At 32.6% G+C, this 18,667-nt stretch overlaps 2 protein-coding genes across 4 annotated transcripts; both read left to right on the top strand.

Moving 5' to 3' along the window:
- Positions 1-3,339: 3,339 nt before the first annotated feature.
- LOC145102775 (uncharacterized) lies at positions 3,340-5,595 on the top strand. Its single transcript, XM_079040246.1, has 8 exons — positions 3,340-3,563; positions 4,324-4,436; positions 4,531-4,602; positions 4,711-4,746; positions 4,831-4,876; positions 4,959-5,046; positions 5,148-5,205; positions 5,382-5,595. The coding sequence occupies exons 1-8, from the start codon at positions 3,485-3,487 to the stop codon at positions 5,430-5,432; spliced, it is 543 nt and encodes a 180-aa protein (XP_078896372.1). The 5' UTR covers positions 3,340-3,484; the 3' UTR covers positions 5,433-5,595.
- Positions 5,596-6,739: 1,144 nt separating this feature from the next.
- Positions 6,740-11,281, top strand: LOC145102776 (uncharacterized). Of its 3 annotated transcripts, XR_013706274.1 has the most exons (9): positions 6,740-7,116; positions 7,577-7,689; positions 7,863-7,934; positions 8,041-8,076; positions 8,183-8,228; positions 8,300-8,387; positions 8,545-8,602; positions 10,281-10,564; positions 10,669-11,281. XR_013706274.1 is itself a non-coding variant. In XM_079040248.1 (8 exons), the coding sequence occupies exons 1-8, from the start codon at positions 7,038-7,040 to the stop codon at positions 10,326-10,328; spliced, it is 540 nt and encodes a 179-aa protein (XP_078896374.1). In that variant the 5' UTR covers positions 6,740-7,037; the 3' UTR covers positions 10,329-11,281. The 3 variants fall into 3 exon arrangements, 2 of the variants coding, with proteins under 2 accessions (XP_078896374.1, XP_078896373.1); XM_079040248.1 differs by having other exon boundaries at positions 10,281-11,281; XM_079040247.1 differs by lacking the exons at positions 10,281-10,564; positions 10,669-11,281 and adding an exon at positions 8,747-9,001 and having other exon boundaries at positions 6,773-7,116.
- The last annotated feature ends 7,386 nt before the right edge of the window (positions 11,282-18,667 follow it).

Genomic DNA, 18,667 nt, shown 5'->3' on the forward strand with positions numbered 1-18,667 from the left:
TTTTTTATCATTTTAAAATTATTAAAACATTAAGGACAATATTGTCCTTAGTTCTAAATTGCAATACAAGATCACGTGTTTGAAGTTAATTACGATTGCATGGGCTTCTTCCCCATTGTAGCCTGCCTTCTTCCCAATTGCAGCTCTTAATACATTAACATTAACATGCAGATTACCCTAAACCACATTTACCCTACATTTAATTACATCATCCAATATAAGCTTGACTTTTCAGGAACAAAACCAGCCAAAGCTACATAACTTCAAAAGTAAAACACATCAGCAATGAGTTGAAACTGTTGAAGGGTACTCTAGGCATTTCAGGTTATTGGTTGATGGAAGTTATAATCAGTTAGTTAAGTTAGATATTAAAGTTAATTAATTATGCTTAATAGAGGCAACTGGGTATGACAGTCAATTAGTGCATGAAACTTTGCAATGTTATAGTAAACATTGTGATGCTTCATCGTGTATATATAGCTTAGTATTCTATTCTCTGTAAAAAACTGATGATTGGTTAATAAAGTTTGCATTTACTACACATAAAAGCCTCCTTTTTATTGTTCGAAGGTTCCTTAAGTTTCTTGCATTAGTTCATTTTGATCCAACAGAAACAAACATTAGAATTCTACTTTAAAGAGCAAACCAGAATTATCCATCTACTTTCAAGAATAAGCCAGCACCAAAACCAACATTTTTGAAGATGATAACCAAAATTCCAAATCGATTTACCCCCAAAATCCAATTGATTTATCCCAAATATCACTTTCAGATGAACACTTCCAAAAAGCAAAATCGATTTACCCCTCAATCAATGCTATGAAATGAAGAAGAATCGCATACCTTAGATTAGATTGTGGCTAACGAACTGTTGTCGCACCTGAATGAAGAGTGTGTTTGCGTTGGATGTGTGTGTAGAAGAAGTCAACTAGATCAGAAGGGGGAATAGAAGGCTACACGTAAGTATTAAGAGATTGTGATCGGGAAGAAGGCAGACTGCGATAGGGAAGAAGCCTCTGCGATTGTAATTAAATTCAAACACGTGATCTTGTATTGCAATTTAGAACTAAGGACAATATTGTTCATTTGTCCATTTGGTTGTTGTTTTTAGTTTTAGCGATTTTAAAATGGTAAAAAAATTATAAATCAAGAAAAATTATCAAATAAATATATTGGGATATATATGATATTAAAAAACATTAAGAATGACAAGTACGATATTTAGATGTTTAATAAGGACATCAACGAAATATATATATATATATATATATATATATATATATATATATATATATATATAGAGAGAGAGAGAGAGAGAGAGAGAGAGAGAGTATACACTGTGTATGTATACATAGTGTATAAACAAATATTATCAAATATATGAAGAACATTATCAATGATGATATGAAGACAAAAAACTTTAGAAGATGCTCTATGATTATATGAAAAATGATGATCATTATTACGACAAAATTTTCAATATATATCTCAACAATGCTTTTCTTTGGCTTGCTTTTCAAAATTTCATTTTGGCCTGCGATAATGTAATCGGGATTTTAATAAATTTTTTTCTATGAAAGCAAGAGATGGAAAGTTTTGTTTTAAATTATGTCTTATTCTATGAGATCTAGAAGCTCTCTCTCTCTCTCTCTCTCTCTCTCTCTCTCTCTCTCTCTCTCTCTCTCTCTCTCTCTCTCTCTCTCTCTCTCTCTCTCTCTCTCTCTCGACCTTTTTATTTTTTACTTCTTTAAAATGGGAATGACAACCTTCCTTAGAAGTTGGCGCTATCTTTGTGCGGCAAAAAATGACTTATTGAATAATACAATTTGATGCAAATGGAGAATGAGAATTGAGATTTTCACAATCTTCATGTGGCAAAAGAAGACTTACTAAATAATGCAATTGGATGCAAACGGAGAGTTGAAAATTGAGATTTTGTGAAATTTGAGACAAAAAGCTTTTTTATTTCATTAATCCTTGAATATCACATTAAATAGTTAAAACAACAAAAAAAAACCATTATTTATATGTCTTATTTTGTTTTAACTTCTATTTTTTATGTCTTTTTTTTTAATTGGATCATTGCCGTTCACCAACATGTTAGTTTATCCGTTATTTTTTCATTCGATCTCAACATTTATGTCTTAATTTGCTTTTGGCCTAAACTTTTTTTTTTTTCTTATTTTCCATTATCTTTTAGAAAAAAAAATTCATTTTTAACCATAGATGTTTTAAAACGTAATACTTAAAATAAAAAAAGAAAAAAGAAAAAAAGGAGTTGAATGTAAGAGTCAAAGTACAACTTTTTGAATGGTGCAACATTGTAGCTAGTAAGCCATTAACTTTTTTTTATTTGTATTATCATCTTTTGTTGTATTTAATGTTTACATATATGTTACAATAAAGTAAAAATACATAGTGTAAGTCTCAAACTCAAGACATATAATAAACAATACGACATGTTAATCTCTGTGACAATCAAATTTTTTATTTAATTCGTAATTTATCTAAGAAACAATTGACTACTTATAGTGATATATTTGTTGAGAAACCAAAAATGAGATGTCAGTACGTATAAGTGAACGGGAAGCAACGACTGATCGAAAAGCGAAGATAGGTGCATAGTTCAGTGATCTACAAGAGTGGTAGAGGTCCCGATCAGGGAAGCTGGAGCCTTAGATGCCTTGTCAAAGGAAAGCGAAGGTTGAACCAAACTACTTGTTAACTCTGGGTCCCATGTAATAAATAAAGTTATACATTTTCCTTTTCCCTTTTTTTTTTTCCATAATTATTAACTCTTAGATGTCGTGGATTCAAGACTTACACTTAGATGTTGTTTGTTATTTAAGAGGTAAAATATTTGGACTATGTAGATTACATTTGTAGACATATGCACAAGAGTATATGGATTAAGTCAACAAGAAAAAAATGTTGTTTTTCTATAGTTTGCAAGTTGTTAATATAAATTGATTTTTTTTTAACTTAAAAAAGTTTTTCTAACACTAAAATTTAAATAAAATAATTTTCCTTAAGTATATATGCTTTATTGATTATAAACTAAATAATCACTAACCGACTTTTAATAAATTTAGTCTAAATGTTACTTTAATTTTGGTTAAAAGACCATGACAAAAAAAGTGAAAGTAGTTATTTTAACGATATGAATATTTTTCCTTTTTAATTTGGAAATCTTTTTTAGAAACCGACACCTAAATATTAGGGTTAAATGCAAAAAAGATGTTAGAAACAAACAGCCCCACAAATATTATTTTTTCCCAAAATATAGCAAGATATAAGGAAAAAAGAATTGGGTTGAAACAGAATAATAACCCTATAATCTAAATATTAAAAAGAACTGTTGGAAGTTTTGTTGAGAATTCGATAAACGTTCAATCACGCTCAGTCCCCTAGTTAAAGGTTTCTTTTTGAAACCGGAGTCAAAGTGAAGTCGCAAGTAGATTAGAAAGATCGAGACTTTAGGACGATGGGTTTCATCGGAGATTCGATCGCTTCGTTGAAGTCCATTAAAGTCAGACAAGCCTTAGAGCAGGCCATCACTCTGGGTAAGCTATACCTATCTCTGTCCATAAAATGTAACCTAGATGTATAGCTTTACTGTTTGATTTCTGCTGCATATGATATGAGAATTCTGTTATCCCCATTTTCGTTATCTGGATTCTTCCGTTCTTAAAATATCGATCAGATTTTTTATACCCTTTGTTGTATCGGTGTAGAATGTTGCTTCCGAATTAGGGCTGGTTCTTATCATCCCGAAAATGTGCAAGGTTAATATGGCAGGGAACGTGGATGAAAACTTAACTTAGAAAGAATGTATCAAGAATAAAGGATTTTAATTTGTTTTTTGCGTTTGAATTGGGAAATGCAATCAACCCTAGTATCTTAATATATATCTGTGAAATGCAAATCCTTACAAGCAATCGACATTAGAAGTCAAGAAACCGAACTTTGGTTTCATCGACTCATTTCATTGAATTTGTTGTATCGACATCATCTGGTTTGAGCTCTTTGGTTTTCAAACTTATGGAGAAAACCTAAATTTGCATTAACGGAGCAGTTTCAGAGCACTCTTTGTGTATAACTCACAACTTGAAGTTTTTATATTTGTGAGTGGGATTCTAGTTCCAATCAAGATTGTTTCTTGAAATAACTTGAATTACTATCAGTTGTTTTTATTAACATGGTGTAAGAAACGACCTATTAAGCTTAATGGTGACATGCCAATGTAAAATAAAAAATGTGACTTGATATATTGATTTTTTATCAGATTAGTTAAGTTAAGATACATTTTGGTTTTGACTTCAGGTATGATTGTTTCATCTGCACTAATTTTATGGAAGCTTTTGATGTGTGTGACTGGTAGTGAATCACCTGTTGTAGTTGTTCTTTCTGAAAGCATGGAGCCTGCATTCCAAAGGGTAAGTTTGTCCAATTAACTTGGTAAGAATTCTTTTAATTTCTCCTTCATATATTTTCTTGAAACTGATGCCCAATTATATTTTATATTATCAGGGAGATATTCTGTTCTTACGAATGGGTGAAGACCCTATTCGAGCAGGTGAAATTGTTGTGTTCAACATTGATGTAAGATTTCCAATTTCTTTTTGTTACCCTAATTATTTATCACCCTTATCACTTTTCTTATTAATCTCTAAGCTTCTTCATTTTTTTTTTTTAATAAATTTCATTCAGCGTCGCGAGATTCCCATTGTTCATCGTGTGATCAAGGTATTTCATTTTTTTTTTTTTAAGTTTCCACCAAGTAACATGATGTTTCTTTAACTGTATATATATTATTGGTTCTTTTTACAGGTTCATCAACGTAATGATACAACAGATATTGATGTACTTACAAAAGGTATTATTTTGTATAAATTTATACCAATTCTCACACAACGCAAGTATTCTTTTATGACAATGTCTTTCTGAATCTTTCTCAGGGGATAATAATGATCAGGACGACCGAGTTCTATATGCGCCAGGTCAGCAATGGCTTCAAAGGCAGCATATCATGGGTAGAGCCATTGGGTAAGACCAACACGTTTAGATTCAGTAATATATTTTATTTGGAAGTCAACCAGTCAACTATCTACTTTGTTTCAAGATCTAAAAGCACCATTTATTTGCAGGTTTTTACCTTATGTTGGTTATGTAACAATAATAATGACTGAAAACCCCATTATAAAGGTATGTATACTTTCTGATTTTTCAAAGTATAATAATGTTGCGACTTATTATAGTAAAAAGCGATTGTATAGCTACAATGCTATAAAATGGAGAAAATAGAAAGTCCATTGCTATTTTTTTTTTTTTTTTTTTTTTTTGTTTTAGACCCAATTCTGATTGATGTTGGCTTCTTTCAGTATGTTCTTATTGGCGCTTTGGGTTTACTGGCGCTTACATCCAAAGATTGATAACCAAGATTCCGGAAGTTTCCAGAAACGATTCCTTTTATTCACACCTTTTTTTTTTTTTTTTTTTTTTCATACCCATATTTATCTGAGGTTATTTGTCAATTGAGAATAATGGTTCTGAATAGATTCAATCCTAACATCATGAAAATCAAAATTCCAGCCATTTGATTTTGGACATTATATATATACATATATATATATACACACACACACACACACACATTATGTATGTGTGTATGTGTAGAAGAACCCATAGTGACAAACAAGTATGGTGAACAGGGTTCCATCACATACAGTGAAACCATTAAAAAATTACTGGTTACGAACAAAAGGGGGATGAATAGTTTACATTATGTCGAAATAGTATAAAATAAAATTACAAAAATGATCTATAGATTAAATAGCAAGGAAATATAAAAATTGCATAAATTACCCATGTATAATACTGTAGTAAAATTATAGAAATGCTCCAAATGTGTAAAATCAAATTATATAAATGGTCCATATGTAATAGTAAAACTACAGAAACTGTCCATATATCTTTAATCTTTGTAGGAGATAACATTTAGTATTAGTTAGTTAGTCAAAAATAACTTTTTGTACCTATAGAATTTATGAACTTTCACTCCAACATACATGTTTAAAACCCTTGTTTTGCATAAGATCCTACATCTCTTTTAAAACAAATAACAAATAATTATTAATGAAAAAATGAAAATAATGTTAATCATTAATTAAAAGTAAACAACTAATAGTTACTATTGTCTATTAATATTGAGTTTGATAATATACCAAACTAAAAATAATTTATTACAGGACATATTTAAAAATACAAATTCTAAATAATTTATTATAGGTCATATTTAAAAATACGAATTCTAAATAATACACAATATATATATCTACTATAATAAATGAAAATCAATTTTGCCACATGTCAATCTCTCATAAGTTTTGACACTTGTCATTTTGTGATATTTTTAAAATAAAATAAAATTCACATGTCAATTTCTAGATTTTTCAATTTTTAAAATTAAAGTCACATAATATTTACATGTATATATGTAAAATATTAAATATAGTAATATGATAATAAATTGCAATTAATATGTTTTTTATTCCTTATTTCAAAATTTTATTTTAAAAAATATTTATTGTTTACATTTTGATATTTGATCTTTTTTTTAATCAACCCGTGTAATACACGGGTTTTACACCTAGTTTTGAATAATTATCGAAGTGGGTTGCCTAGTGGGCAAGCCCGTGAGCAGTACCTACACGTGGCAAGAGATGACTTGCTGAATGATGCAACTGGATGGCAGCCCGATTAAGGTTGAAAACTGAAGCAAATGAAACTGTTGTGACATCTTAGATAAAACTTTAGTGACTTTTATAGTTTTATTGCATTAAGTCGTTTAACCCTTGATTATTACTGTATATTAAATAAAATGTGTAATTCAATTCAAATATTAATATTAAAAGAATTGTTAAGAATTCCATAGACGTTCAATCACCCAACCCCTGTTAAAGGCTGATTTATGAAATCGGAGTCAAAGTGAAGTCGGAAGCAGATTAGAATTTAGAAAGATCGAAACTTTAAAAACGATGGGTTTCATCGGAGATTCGATCGGTTCGTTGAAGTCCATTAATGTCAGACAAGCATTAGAGCAGGCCATCACCCTGGGTACGCTACCCTATCTCTTTCTAAAGCATGTAACCTAGATGTGTATACCTTCACTCATTCATTTCTGATTTCTGCATATGATACGAGAATTCTGTTATCCCCATTTTCATGTATTTTGATTCTTCTATTCTCAGATTTTTTAAACTTATGGAGAAAACCTAAATTTGCATTGAAGGAGAAGTTTCAGAGCATTCTTATCGTATAAAATTAGGAAGATAAAGCATCAACACTCTTGTATAACTCATAATTTTAAGTTTTTATATATGTGAATGAAACTCTGGTCTAATCAAGATTGTTTGTTAAAACAACTGAATAACTATTGGTTGCTGTTTTTTTTAATGGTGTAAACAACAATCTAGATTTAAGCTTAATGGTGACATGCCAATGTAAAATGTGTCTTGATATATTGATTTTTTTATCAGATTATTGAAGTTAAGATTCATTTTGGTTTTGACTTCAGGTATGATTGTTTCATCTGCACTAATTCTATGGAAGTTTTTGATGTGTGTGACTGGTAGTGAATCACCTGTTGTAGTTGTTCTTTCTGAAAGCATGGAGCCTGCATTCCAAAGGGTAAGTTCGTCCAATTTATTAATCTTCTTTTTGACTTGTGGATGTACAATTTTTACAGAAATCTTTATAAGTTTCCACATCAAGCAACTAACTTGGTAAGATTTATGAATTCTTTAATTTCTGCTTCATATATTTTCTTGAAACTGATGTCCAATTATATTTTATATTATCAGGGAGATATTCTGTTCTTACGAATGGGTGAAGACCCTATTCGAGCAGGTGAAATTGTTGTGTTCAACATTGATGTAAGACTTCCAATTTCTTTTTGTTACCCTAATTATTTATCACCCTTATCACTTTTCTTATTAATCTCTAAGCTTCTTCATTTTTTTTTTAATAAATTTCATTCAGCGTCGCGAGATTCCCATTGTTCATCGTGTGATCAAGGTATATTACATTTTTATAACCCTTGAGTTTCCACCAAGTAACATGGAGTTTCTTTTTATTCATTTGCTAATTTGAAGTGTATATATATTATTGGTTCTTTTTACAGGTTCATCAACGTAATGATACATCAGATATTGATATTCTTACAAAAGGTATTACTTTTTATAAATTTAGACCAATCCTCAGTTAAGTGCTCTTTTATAACAATCTCTCTCTCTCTCAGGGGATAATAACCCTACAAATGACCGAGGTCTATATGCGCCAGGTCAGCAATGGCTTCAAAGGCACCATATCATGGGTAGAGCTGTTGGGTATGAGCAAAACATCTGTCACATCACATGCTTTAGATTCAGTAAATATTTGGAAGTCATACTATAAAGTCAACCAGTCAACTATCTTTTTGGTTTTTTATACTATTTCCAAGATATCTACTTTGTTTCAAGAACTAAAAACACCATTTATTTGCAGGTTTTTACCTTATGTTGGTTATATTACAATCGTAATGACTGAAAAACCCATTATAAAGGTATGTATACTTTCTGATTTTTCAAAGTTTATAGTTGTAAAAAAAAAAGAAATTGAAAGTATAATGCTATAAAACATAGAAAATAGAAAGTACATTGCTATTTCTTGCATTTAGTCAATTTTGATTGATGTTGGCGTCTTGCAGTATGTTCTTATTAGTGCTTTGGGTTTTCTGGCTCTTACATCTAAAGAATGATAACCAAGATTCCAGAAGTTTCCAGTTCTATACACATATTTATCAGAGGTTAATTGGCAGTTGAGAATAGTGGTTCTGAATAGATTCAATTTTAACATCAAGAATTAAAACCAGTCATTTGAGGTTGGATGTTATGTTAGTTATAGCTGCCTATTTTTTTCATTCAAGTAGAAGAAAACTAAATTTGTTGGGTTTTAGGTGTCATTTATAAAGATTTTTTAAAGTTTTAGTTAACAATCAAATATTTTTATTCAAAAACAATTCCACTTGACATTATAGTTTGTTCAAAACACATGTAAGAAGAGAGGTGCTATATGCTAAGACTACTTATAGTGGTAGCTTTTGGCAAAACTTTTTACTATTTGAAAAAGTCTTTTTGATAGTTTTTAACCATTGAAAATGAAAGCTTTTTTTAATAGGTTTGGTAAAGTATGCCCACTTATTTCTTTTATAATTTTGTCTTTTTTGGCATTTACTTTTAATAACATTTCATTTTCCACCTTACTTATAATGAACAAACTTGAAATAAAGTTATATAATTAAATGAACAAACTTGAAATAAAAAATATTTTAAAAAAGTTATATAATTAAAAGTACTAGTCATAACTTTCAAAATAACACAAATAGAAAGATTAAAAAAACATTGTGCTACATTGATTTTTTACATTTATTTAGATATTAATGCCAATTAATATTATTTTTCTTATGTATAAAATGACAAATTATTTGAGAAACTTTATATAACATTTAAACAGATAATGATGAATAAGTTAAAAAAAAACATTTGAAAAGGTGTAACCATTTGTGAAGGTTTGTGACAATATGTTTTTATTAAATAATCTTCTAAATATTTACAAATTACTCCGCCCTTTAATCTTACAAAATGTACAAGGATACTAATATAGCCTTAAAATGGGTGTTAAGCCCCAAATATGAAACCTTGATTTGTTCAACATCTAGTTACGATGTTCTTGAATCGAAACTTCAATGCATTTAAGTGGTTATATTTTTTCCCCATTAAGTTTTATATTTAGCTGAATTGATAATGTTTGCCAGATAAACATGTGATATACACGATGTCTTCTATTTATTTTTCAGGCTAAATGAACTCAACTGTGTATTTAAGTAAATGTTCATTTTACCATTGAATTTAAAAATAATAGTACATAAAAAATGACTTGCGGTGTATCCTAGATAATAGTGGGACATTCTCGGTGAGTAACATGCGGAAAAAGATTGCATAAAAATTGTCCCCATCCCCCTCTTGCGCTTCAACCAGCTTTGTCTTCAAATGGAAAATTACGTTGCTAGGAATTTTTATATTATACTTAAAGCTCAAAAACTAAAACTTTAAAAGTACAAGTATTACTTAGAACACACCTCCCAAAAACTAAAACTTTAAAAGTACAAGTATTACTTAGAACACACCTCTTATTAAAATACTACGGAAGTTTTGATACAATGGTAGTGGTGGTGATTGTAGGTGAATGGATTCGATGATCTAAAACTTAGAACTTATGCCCTTATATAGATGGGCTTACAAACTATTGGACAAGAATAAAAACGTAAGCGATGATGTTTAAACAAAGGCCATTATTTAATTTGTTACATGTGGCCGTGACCGACAATCTTGATAATTATAAAGATACTTTTAACAAGTGGTGGAGACTTCTTGATGATTTCTGAACATCCAAACAACTCAACTTTTGAAAACCCGTGATATGTGAAATAATTTCACATACGAGCCCTTCTAGCTTTTGGATAAAGGTATGGATCCATGAGACGATTCAATTTTATCGTTTTTAGACAATAATCATCCTAAGGTATCTCCTAATAAAGTCATTTGTTTTATTTGGTGAGCATTACAAAAGAAGATCCCTTCAACGGTGGCGTTACGATCTCGTGGTATTGACCTCACGACGATTACATGCGGTGCATGCATCAATGAATCCGAGTGTGCAGATCATATACTACTTCTATGCCCATTTGCTCGGATAAAATCCTTTCTTGATGTGATGTGCAACAAAACTCATTCACCTCTGTGGGTGAACTGTTGGAATATGCAAACGGATGGGGTTGAAATTTAAAGACGAGAAAGAGATTCGTTACCGTATGTCACGAACTTATCTGGAACTTATGGAAACTCGGGAATGATCTCGTGTTTAAAGGAGTATTCGCAAAGCCCGCAACTGGTGTTGAAGTCGTAAAATCAATGATGTATTTCTGGTTAAAATGCAGGGGTAAACAAGTAATGTGCACTTGGGAAGAATATTCGCAAAGCCCGCAACTGGTGTTGAAGCCGTAAAATCAATGATGTATTTCTGGTTAAAATGCAGGGGTAAACAAGTAATGTGCACTTGGGAAGAATGGTCAACAGATCCGATTTGGTGATGTCTTTAATTTTCATTTGTCGTTCTTTTGTTTTTGTTTTAGTTTGAACAATGTTCTTTTCTGTTGGTTTGTTCCTTCGCTAGTTTCTTGCTAGTCGTCGGTTCTTTTTATAAAAGTTGCCGTTTTAAAAATAAAATAAAATAAACAATACACCATAACCTTTTTATATATTGAACAATACAAAATATCAAAAATGTTTAAAAAAATAAGCATACCAAGTCATTACATGTGTCTAGTTATTTTAAATCAAATTATAAAAAATAAAAAAGTATTATATGTGACGCTTCCTGAATTTGGGTTTTTAGAAATGCATCAACATTGTAACATGTTATCATATAGTTTGGATTTCTTTAAAAGTAATTTATAAAATATTTGCTTTTCAAAAATGCATAAAAATATATTCATAAAATAAATCAAAATGTAAAAAAAAAAGACAATTGCAAAAATAGTCCATGTGGTGTGCAATTTTTGGGGTTTTAGTCCAAACCTCGACTTTTTTGGATTGATGGTCATTTTGGACTGGTTTACATGCAATTTGGTCCCTGTCCAAACTAAAAAGACTATTATATCCTTAATGAATTTAGTTTTCATTTTTCTTTAACTTTTTAAAATTATTATTATTAAATATAAAAATGGGATCACCCCTCTCTCTCTATCTCTCTCTCTCTCTCTCGTATATAATCATTTTCTTCTTAAAAAAAAACCCACACAGCTTCTTGTCAAAATTAAAACTCAGACAATTTCACACATACAAACACATTGTGGTCTCTCATCTTCTTAATCAATACACACATACACTTAATGGAGAAAGCTTCAGTGACCTTATCTCTCCCCTTTTCTTTCTTTCTTTCTTTCTCTCTCTCTCTCTCTCTCTCAATCGGACACTACATCCCAAAATACATACCACAACATTCATCTTCTTCAATCTCATACATCAATCTATCTTCTCCTCCACCTCTGCAAGATTCATGTCTAAATAACATTGAATCATTGACAACAATCTGCAAGATTTTGGTACTTATTAGCAATTCGATGATTGGTATGAAGAATAATAGGCATACTTGATGGGGGCAACTTATGTTGCCGGCGACGGGAAAAGGGACCTCTGATCCTTGGTTTTCATCTGATTGAGAAGGCTAATCACGAACGAGGCAGTGACAGGGAAGGCTCGGGGGTGGTAACGAAAGCAGCAAGGACTGCTTAAGTAGCTCCTGCGCTTCTTCTGTCACGGAAGGAAGGTGCCAAGGTGGGAAATCAAAAAGGGGTTGTCGTCTCCGATGTTTTCTCCGGGGAAAAACCCACTTCGGTGGTGGGTTCAAGCCAGGGAACGAAGAAGAAATGGAGGATGAAAGGGGGAAAGGCAACAACGATCGCAATAGTCTTCATGAGGGGAGTTCAATGACTACGATCGACAGGTGGAAAGGGTGGAGCAACAAGGGGCTGTTGTCTCGAAGTCTCGTCGAAATTGGCCATCACCCGAAGGAGAAGACATGAGAAGTAGAAGAGGCAGTTGCCTCCTGTTCTTCTTCTTGATGACAACAACAAAATTGAATGAAAAGAAGGGTGTTTGGAGTTGGTTTATCTCATCAAAGCTTTGGTTGTGAAGAAGGAGAAATGGGTTCGAGATTTGGGTTCTTATTTTGGTTTACAACTTCGATTTTCATTAGAACAATGGTGGTTTCAAGGTTTGATCGGGGGAGAAAAATGATCGTCAAATGTGGGTGCTGCACACACACACACACACAGAGAATGGGGTGTGGGCCCCATTTTATTATTAATAAAACATTAAATTAAATAGAAAAAAATATAAAAATATATCACAAGGGCAATTTAGTCATTCAATTTTCGGAGGGACCATTTTCATATACAAACTAGTCCAAAAGGACCACCAATCCAAAAAAGTCGAGGTTTGGACTAAAACCCCCAAAAAATACATACCACATAGACTATTTTTTCAATTTTGTCAAAAAAAAAGAAGAATCTACACCAAATCAATATAATGACCTAAAAAGTCAAGAATTGTAATCTCTTCTGATATAATGAAATTATCGTCAAAAATAAAATGTTCAAAAGTCATCTATTGGATTTCATAAATGATAGATATCGTGTCCAGGGTTTCAGAAATATAAAGAACACTAAAATCCGAGTTATAACGAAGAAGTTATGACCAACCTAAGATTCACAGCAAAACCGTCAGTACGGTTAAACGCAAAACAAGAAATTTAAATAAAATACTTATTAGCCTAAGGTATGTAAATGAAAGTCGTAGATATCATTAAACCGTGAACATACATAAAAAGAACGCCCAAATCTGACTTCGTATTAGGAAGTTATGATTTTTCGAAGTTTCGGGATAGCGGTAGACAGCTAAAAACTCGAAATAGAGATCGAACTATTTTTATCCGAAACAACCTGTCACAACTGTAAATTTTGAGCTATGTAATCTATACATTCAAGTAAATGTGAATCAAAAACTTCAATCAAATACATCATACAAGTACTACAAGTAGTCATCAAACAATTGAAAAACCCTAGAAGTTCTTGTTAAGTCTATTTTGGACTAGAACTTCCTTATTGGATCCAAACGGACCAATAAGCTTCTAACTAGACTATCATGGGCTTAGAACCCTAATTGGGCTCTAATTGGAACCACACTAATTTATTTCAACATTTTGGGCCATGTTGGACCTATAATGAAATGAATTTAAAAGCTTTAAGCCATGAATACCCTAAACTAGTTCATCAAAAATAGAAAAATCATACTACATTCTTTTAAGCATAAAACACACCCTAACTAACTCTAATTTTGGGCTTAAGGGGAAAAAGCCCAAATTTTTCTTTCCTCTTTCAAATTCTCGGCCCAAGGCCCACACCCAAAGAGAAATGGAAGAGTTGACTATTTGCTTGCCACCTCATTATTACCCAACATGTTTCCATGCACCTTAGTCCATATCTCCATGCATATCACTTCAAAAGTCATTTCTTCTTCTTATCTCTCTCACTCTCGGCCACATCTCAAACACACACACACATTTCACAAATTCCCTCAAAGAACATTCAAGAAAACTCTCTCATTTCCTCCCCATAAATTCGAGATTTCAAGAAGCTTTCAAGGAGATCATCCACAAAAATCATCATCTAAGGTAAGGTTTTGCTTGGATCTATGGTTTAGATTCTTTTTGTTATCAAAATCCTTTCCTAATCCATGCAAAAATCATGATCTTGCACTCTAGAAACCCCATAAACTCGAAAAGTTCATCAAGGAGTGCAAAGGCCAAAAATCACTTCATTTCTTCCAATCTTTCTTCAAGAACCGAAACTACCCCCTAAGGTGAGCTTCATACCCCCTATTTTCTGTTTTATGAGTTTTGTGGGGGGGGGGGGGGGGAATACAAGTGAAAGTGTAGATCTATATGTGTTTTGTATGCCTTGTATGATTTCCATGCTTATATGTATGCTTTTATGTGTTTTAATGTTGGATCTAGCCATAAAACCCCTCAAAACCGAGATATAACTTATGTTTTATGATTTTAGCTTTAAATATATTTCTACATATAAAGTGTTACAAGAAAAATAGCTAAGTGGTTAGCAACAATTTTCTTTAAGCTAAAAACACAAATTTTGGGCCAAAAATGTGAAAAATACAAAATTAAGGGCCCAAATTGACAATTCACAGATTCTGATGGATGAAGTGTGCCAAAACAGTTTCCATAAAATTATTTCTGGAGTTATACTCAATTGGAGGATTAAAAACATAAATTTCAAGTTTAATGGGCTAAAAATGACATTTTCGGCCCAATGAGGCCCATTATGCGAATTTTTCTGTTTTGGAGGGCCAAAACTGTGAATTTCTGTAAAACAGTGGACTATAAGTGTCCCAAATTCTTTTCAAAGGTTTAAAATGCTTTTAAATTTAAAAAGGACCAAAGTTGCAAAATTTTTCCAATTTGGGCCAAAATTGTCAAAATTGCGAAAAGGAGGGCTAAAACCGAGAAAAACTGCATTTTCAGGGACTTAAACTGTTTTCTATGAAAAATGTGCTGAAAAATATTAATTTCAATAATTTTTGGTGTTAAAATGTCAAGAAAAATAGTTCAAGGACCAAACCGGGAAGTATTTAATAAAAAGGGTTGAAAATGTAAACTTTACAAATAATGAGGGGCTGAAAACAGGAATATTTCAAGGCTAGTTCAATATACACAATTTGATTAAATAATGGCATCGCGGCTATCGACGAAATACAATACACTACAATACCAAAAGTCGTTGTTAAATGAATTGGTTCGGTCTCGAACCAATAAAATCCGAAACTACTAACGTTACGACACTATGACACTACGACACTACGATTCATACAACTAACGATTTGGAATTCACTATACATACGAGTGTGCACAGACGTCTACGCACCATCTTTGGGCCCCAAAAGTGTAAAATCTTGTTCGTTGAGCCTAGCTAGCCCAATGACCTGATCTTAAGGCCCGAAGACCTCTATCTTACGAAGTGTTGGGTTCCACCAATCCGACACGACGTAACCGGACTTTCAATGGCTGTAGACTACTGGTCCCCAAGGGTCCTTTAGTGTCGCTAGTGGAGTCTGCCTTTTTGCGAGGCGGGTCTGGGACCCCTCGTACATTTTTATCCCCAACCGGTTAATGGAGTCACCGGGGTCTTCGTGACCTCTTTCTCTTCGGATGTGGGACTACACCTAGTCAGGGCGATTGGATAACGCGATTAGTACTGACGACGCCTTCGGGTTCGTTAGTATAACTATAAACTGGGCGTTTGTGTAACGCGGGTTTGTAGTAAATAATCCTGCTCGAGAACCTTCCAACGTCGCCTGGGACTGACACTATACGCTATGCAATGGTTTCAATGTAACATCACGTAATTCAAGGAACTAGGAGAACATCGGGTTTTCCTAGGGTTTTCAATACGTACAGATTTGAAATGCATACATTTTAAATGAACATTTTTTTTTACAAGTATAGAAACAAACAAGCATACCTATGGATCTTCACAAATGTTTTCAAAGGCTTTTCTTTTCAGAAAATATCGGATTTTCTGGTGGTTTTTCAAACAATACAAACATTCGATTTCAAACACTACTTATGAACTCACCAACATTTCATATGTTGACGTTTTTCAAAATACTTGTATTCTCAGGGAACCAGTGAATCAAGGGAAATCATATTCAGTGACGGTTGCAGTTTATTTTTGTATGAATTGAACAAATTAATTTTTGGGGAATGTAATGTTTAAACAATGTATGATATGTAAACGCTACTGGTTGTATTATGTTAATGAATGGTGACGAATGTTGTTATGTTTCATATATATTCAATGTTATGGTATTCAATTGAGTCACGACAGCCCCCGGACGTTTCCGCCGTCTGGTTCGGGGGTGTGACACAACCTAAATGACAATCAAAGATCTCAACAATAGTAGTGCAACGGTAAAAAGTCTGACGAAAACGGACATCGGATGAAGAAGTTATGGATTTTTAACGAACTTTTCCTGTCCCGGCCTGTTAAAATTGTATTATTGAAAATAAAGTCAAAAATAGCCGACAGAGTCTAAATGAAAGTTGTAGAGTACACTCTCACCTACGCGTGGATATAAAGAACGCGAAAAACGGAGCTCGTACGCAAAAGTTATGCAATTTAGAAGTTGGAAAAATCCATTTACGCCTCGCGTACCAGAGGATAGGAACCTCGTCCCATCGGCCACAGGCTCTACCATCGGACCTCCCATCCGAAGTGCGTCATGCATGACGTCCGGTACGCCTAGCGTAACCCAGAGTACGCCCCCTGTACCGAGGGTTTCCAGCCCCTATATAAAGGGTGCGAGGGTTTCGGACATAATTGCTCATTCTCTCTCATTCTCTTGCGTTTTTACCCCGTTTTGCGTGCAAGGAATATCCCGAAGTCCCGGTTTTCATACCCAAGTCCCGAAGGAAGTTTTACGCTCCCGATATTCCCGAGAATCCCGAGAAATCCGCTTTCTCCTGTCGAAGTTCTGCTCGGTTTTCGTCTCACCTTCTTCAATCTATCAAGTGAGTTCATACCCCTATAACTACATTTTCAAATGTTTTGTAAATTCTTTTATACACTTTTAGGGGGGGGGGGGATACAAGTACACACACGGTTATCCTCGTGTGAAAAACATCAATCTTTGCTATTCTTTTGTTATATAAATATCAAACACTTTATTTATATTTTGAGTATAAATGTTCAATAATGTTATTACAAATGTTATACTTTACATACAAAGTCGACACTACACTAGGGTTTATCATACAAACGAATCACACATTTGGAAAAACTATAATAGGTATAGTTTACTAGATATTCATGAGATTTTACATAGTATAAGTACTATATCAAGGAAATACTTTCATATACAAGAATAATTGGACTTTTCATATGTAAATCTATTTGATACTAAGTCTTGTGAGACATTCAACTTCACGTACTTTCAAGTATGCAGTTAAAGTCGTGTATTATACACTATAATCTCTTGTAGGGAGAGCGTGATACTTGTGTATAGATTTATACGGGATTGACAATCCCGCACCTAAACTGTTAGCCACAGTTAGACTGGCAGGTCTGGGGTGACAAACGTCATAACATTCCAATGCCTGAAGAACGATGTTACAGGCAGTGTGGGTCAATAGCATGGTTATAAAACTCACATGGAGTATTAAAAACACGTTGATTTACGGGGTTATCAAATGCCTTCGTGATTTTATACATACATAAATATACTATTCTAGGCATGAAAAACACTGTTGCATTATAGTTTTGGAACTTTTAAACTACCTCACACTTATGGAAAAATATTGGATTTCTAGAAGCAAACATTCAAAAACAGTCGGGTCTTGGTAAAAGACTACTTTTATACTAGTAGGAAATATGAGATTTTCTAGGAGTTTTCAAACATCTACAAACAATTTCATTCAAATTTATACAAACATTGACATTAAATACTTATGAACTCACCAGCTTAAACGCTGATCTACTCTTTCAAATTTACTTGTATTTCTCAGGGATTCATTAATACAGGTAAACTTCAGCTTTTGGAGAAGTGACGCTAAGGCGTTAGTTTAAAACTCATTTTGTCATCATATTGTAATTTGTTTTGAAACAAGTATCATTCAACAATGTAACTTTTAAATTATATATATGATGGTTGCTTTACTTTATTTACTATGTATTCAACTGTTACGATACTACATGAAGTCATCCGCCCTTGAACGATTCTGTCGTTCTGGTTTGGGGGTGTGATAGATTGGTATCAAAGCATTGTTTATAGTGAACTAAGTATATCGAACCACATAGGATATACAAACTATAAATGCATAGGGACTAAAATTCTCTGACAAAACGTTGTCAGACCTAAACTGCGTTTCATTTAACTTAAGTTATTGGGTCGAAAAAAGCACAAATACATGCATACAACGATTTATTTTCATAGTT

Source organism: Lactuca serriola, chromosome 4 (genome assembly GCF_051521515.1).
Source record: "Lactuca serriola cultivar US96UC23 chromosome 4, Lser_US96UC23_V15, whole genome shotgun sequence".
Lineage (NCBI taxonomy): Eukaryota > Viridiplantae > Streptophyta > Magnoliopsida > Asterales > Asteraceae > Lactuca > Lactuca serriola.

Coding starts and splice junctions, on each gene's coding strand:
- LOC145102775 (XM_079040246.1), top strand. CDS start 3,485: ATGGGTTTCATCGGAGATTCGATCGCTTCGTTGAAGTCCATTAAAGTC. Junction 3,564..4,323: donor AGAGCAGGCCATCACTCTGG/GTAAGCTATACC, acceptor TTTTGACTTCAG/GTATGATTGTTTCATCTGCA. Junction 4,603..4,710: donor TTGTTGTGTTCAACATTGAT/GTAAGATTTCCA, acceptor AATTTCATTCAG/CGTCGCGAGATTCCCATTGT.
- LOC145102776 (XM_079040247.1), top strand. CDS start 7,038: ATGGGTTTCATCGGAGATTCGATCGGTTCGTTGAAGTCCATTAATGTC. Junction 8,077..8,182: donor TTGTTCATCGTGTGATCAAG/GTATATTACATT, acceptor TTCTTTTTACAG/GTTCATCAACGTAATGATAC. Junction 8,603..8,746: donor CTGAAAAACCCATTATAAAG/GTATGTATACTT, acceptor GGCGTCTTGCAG/TATGTTCTTATTAGTGCTTT.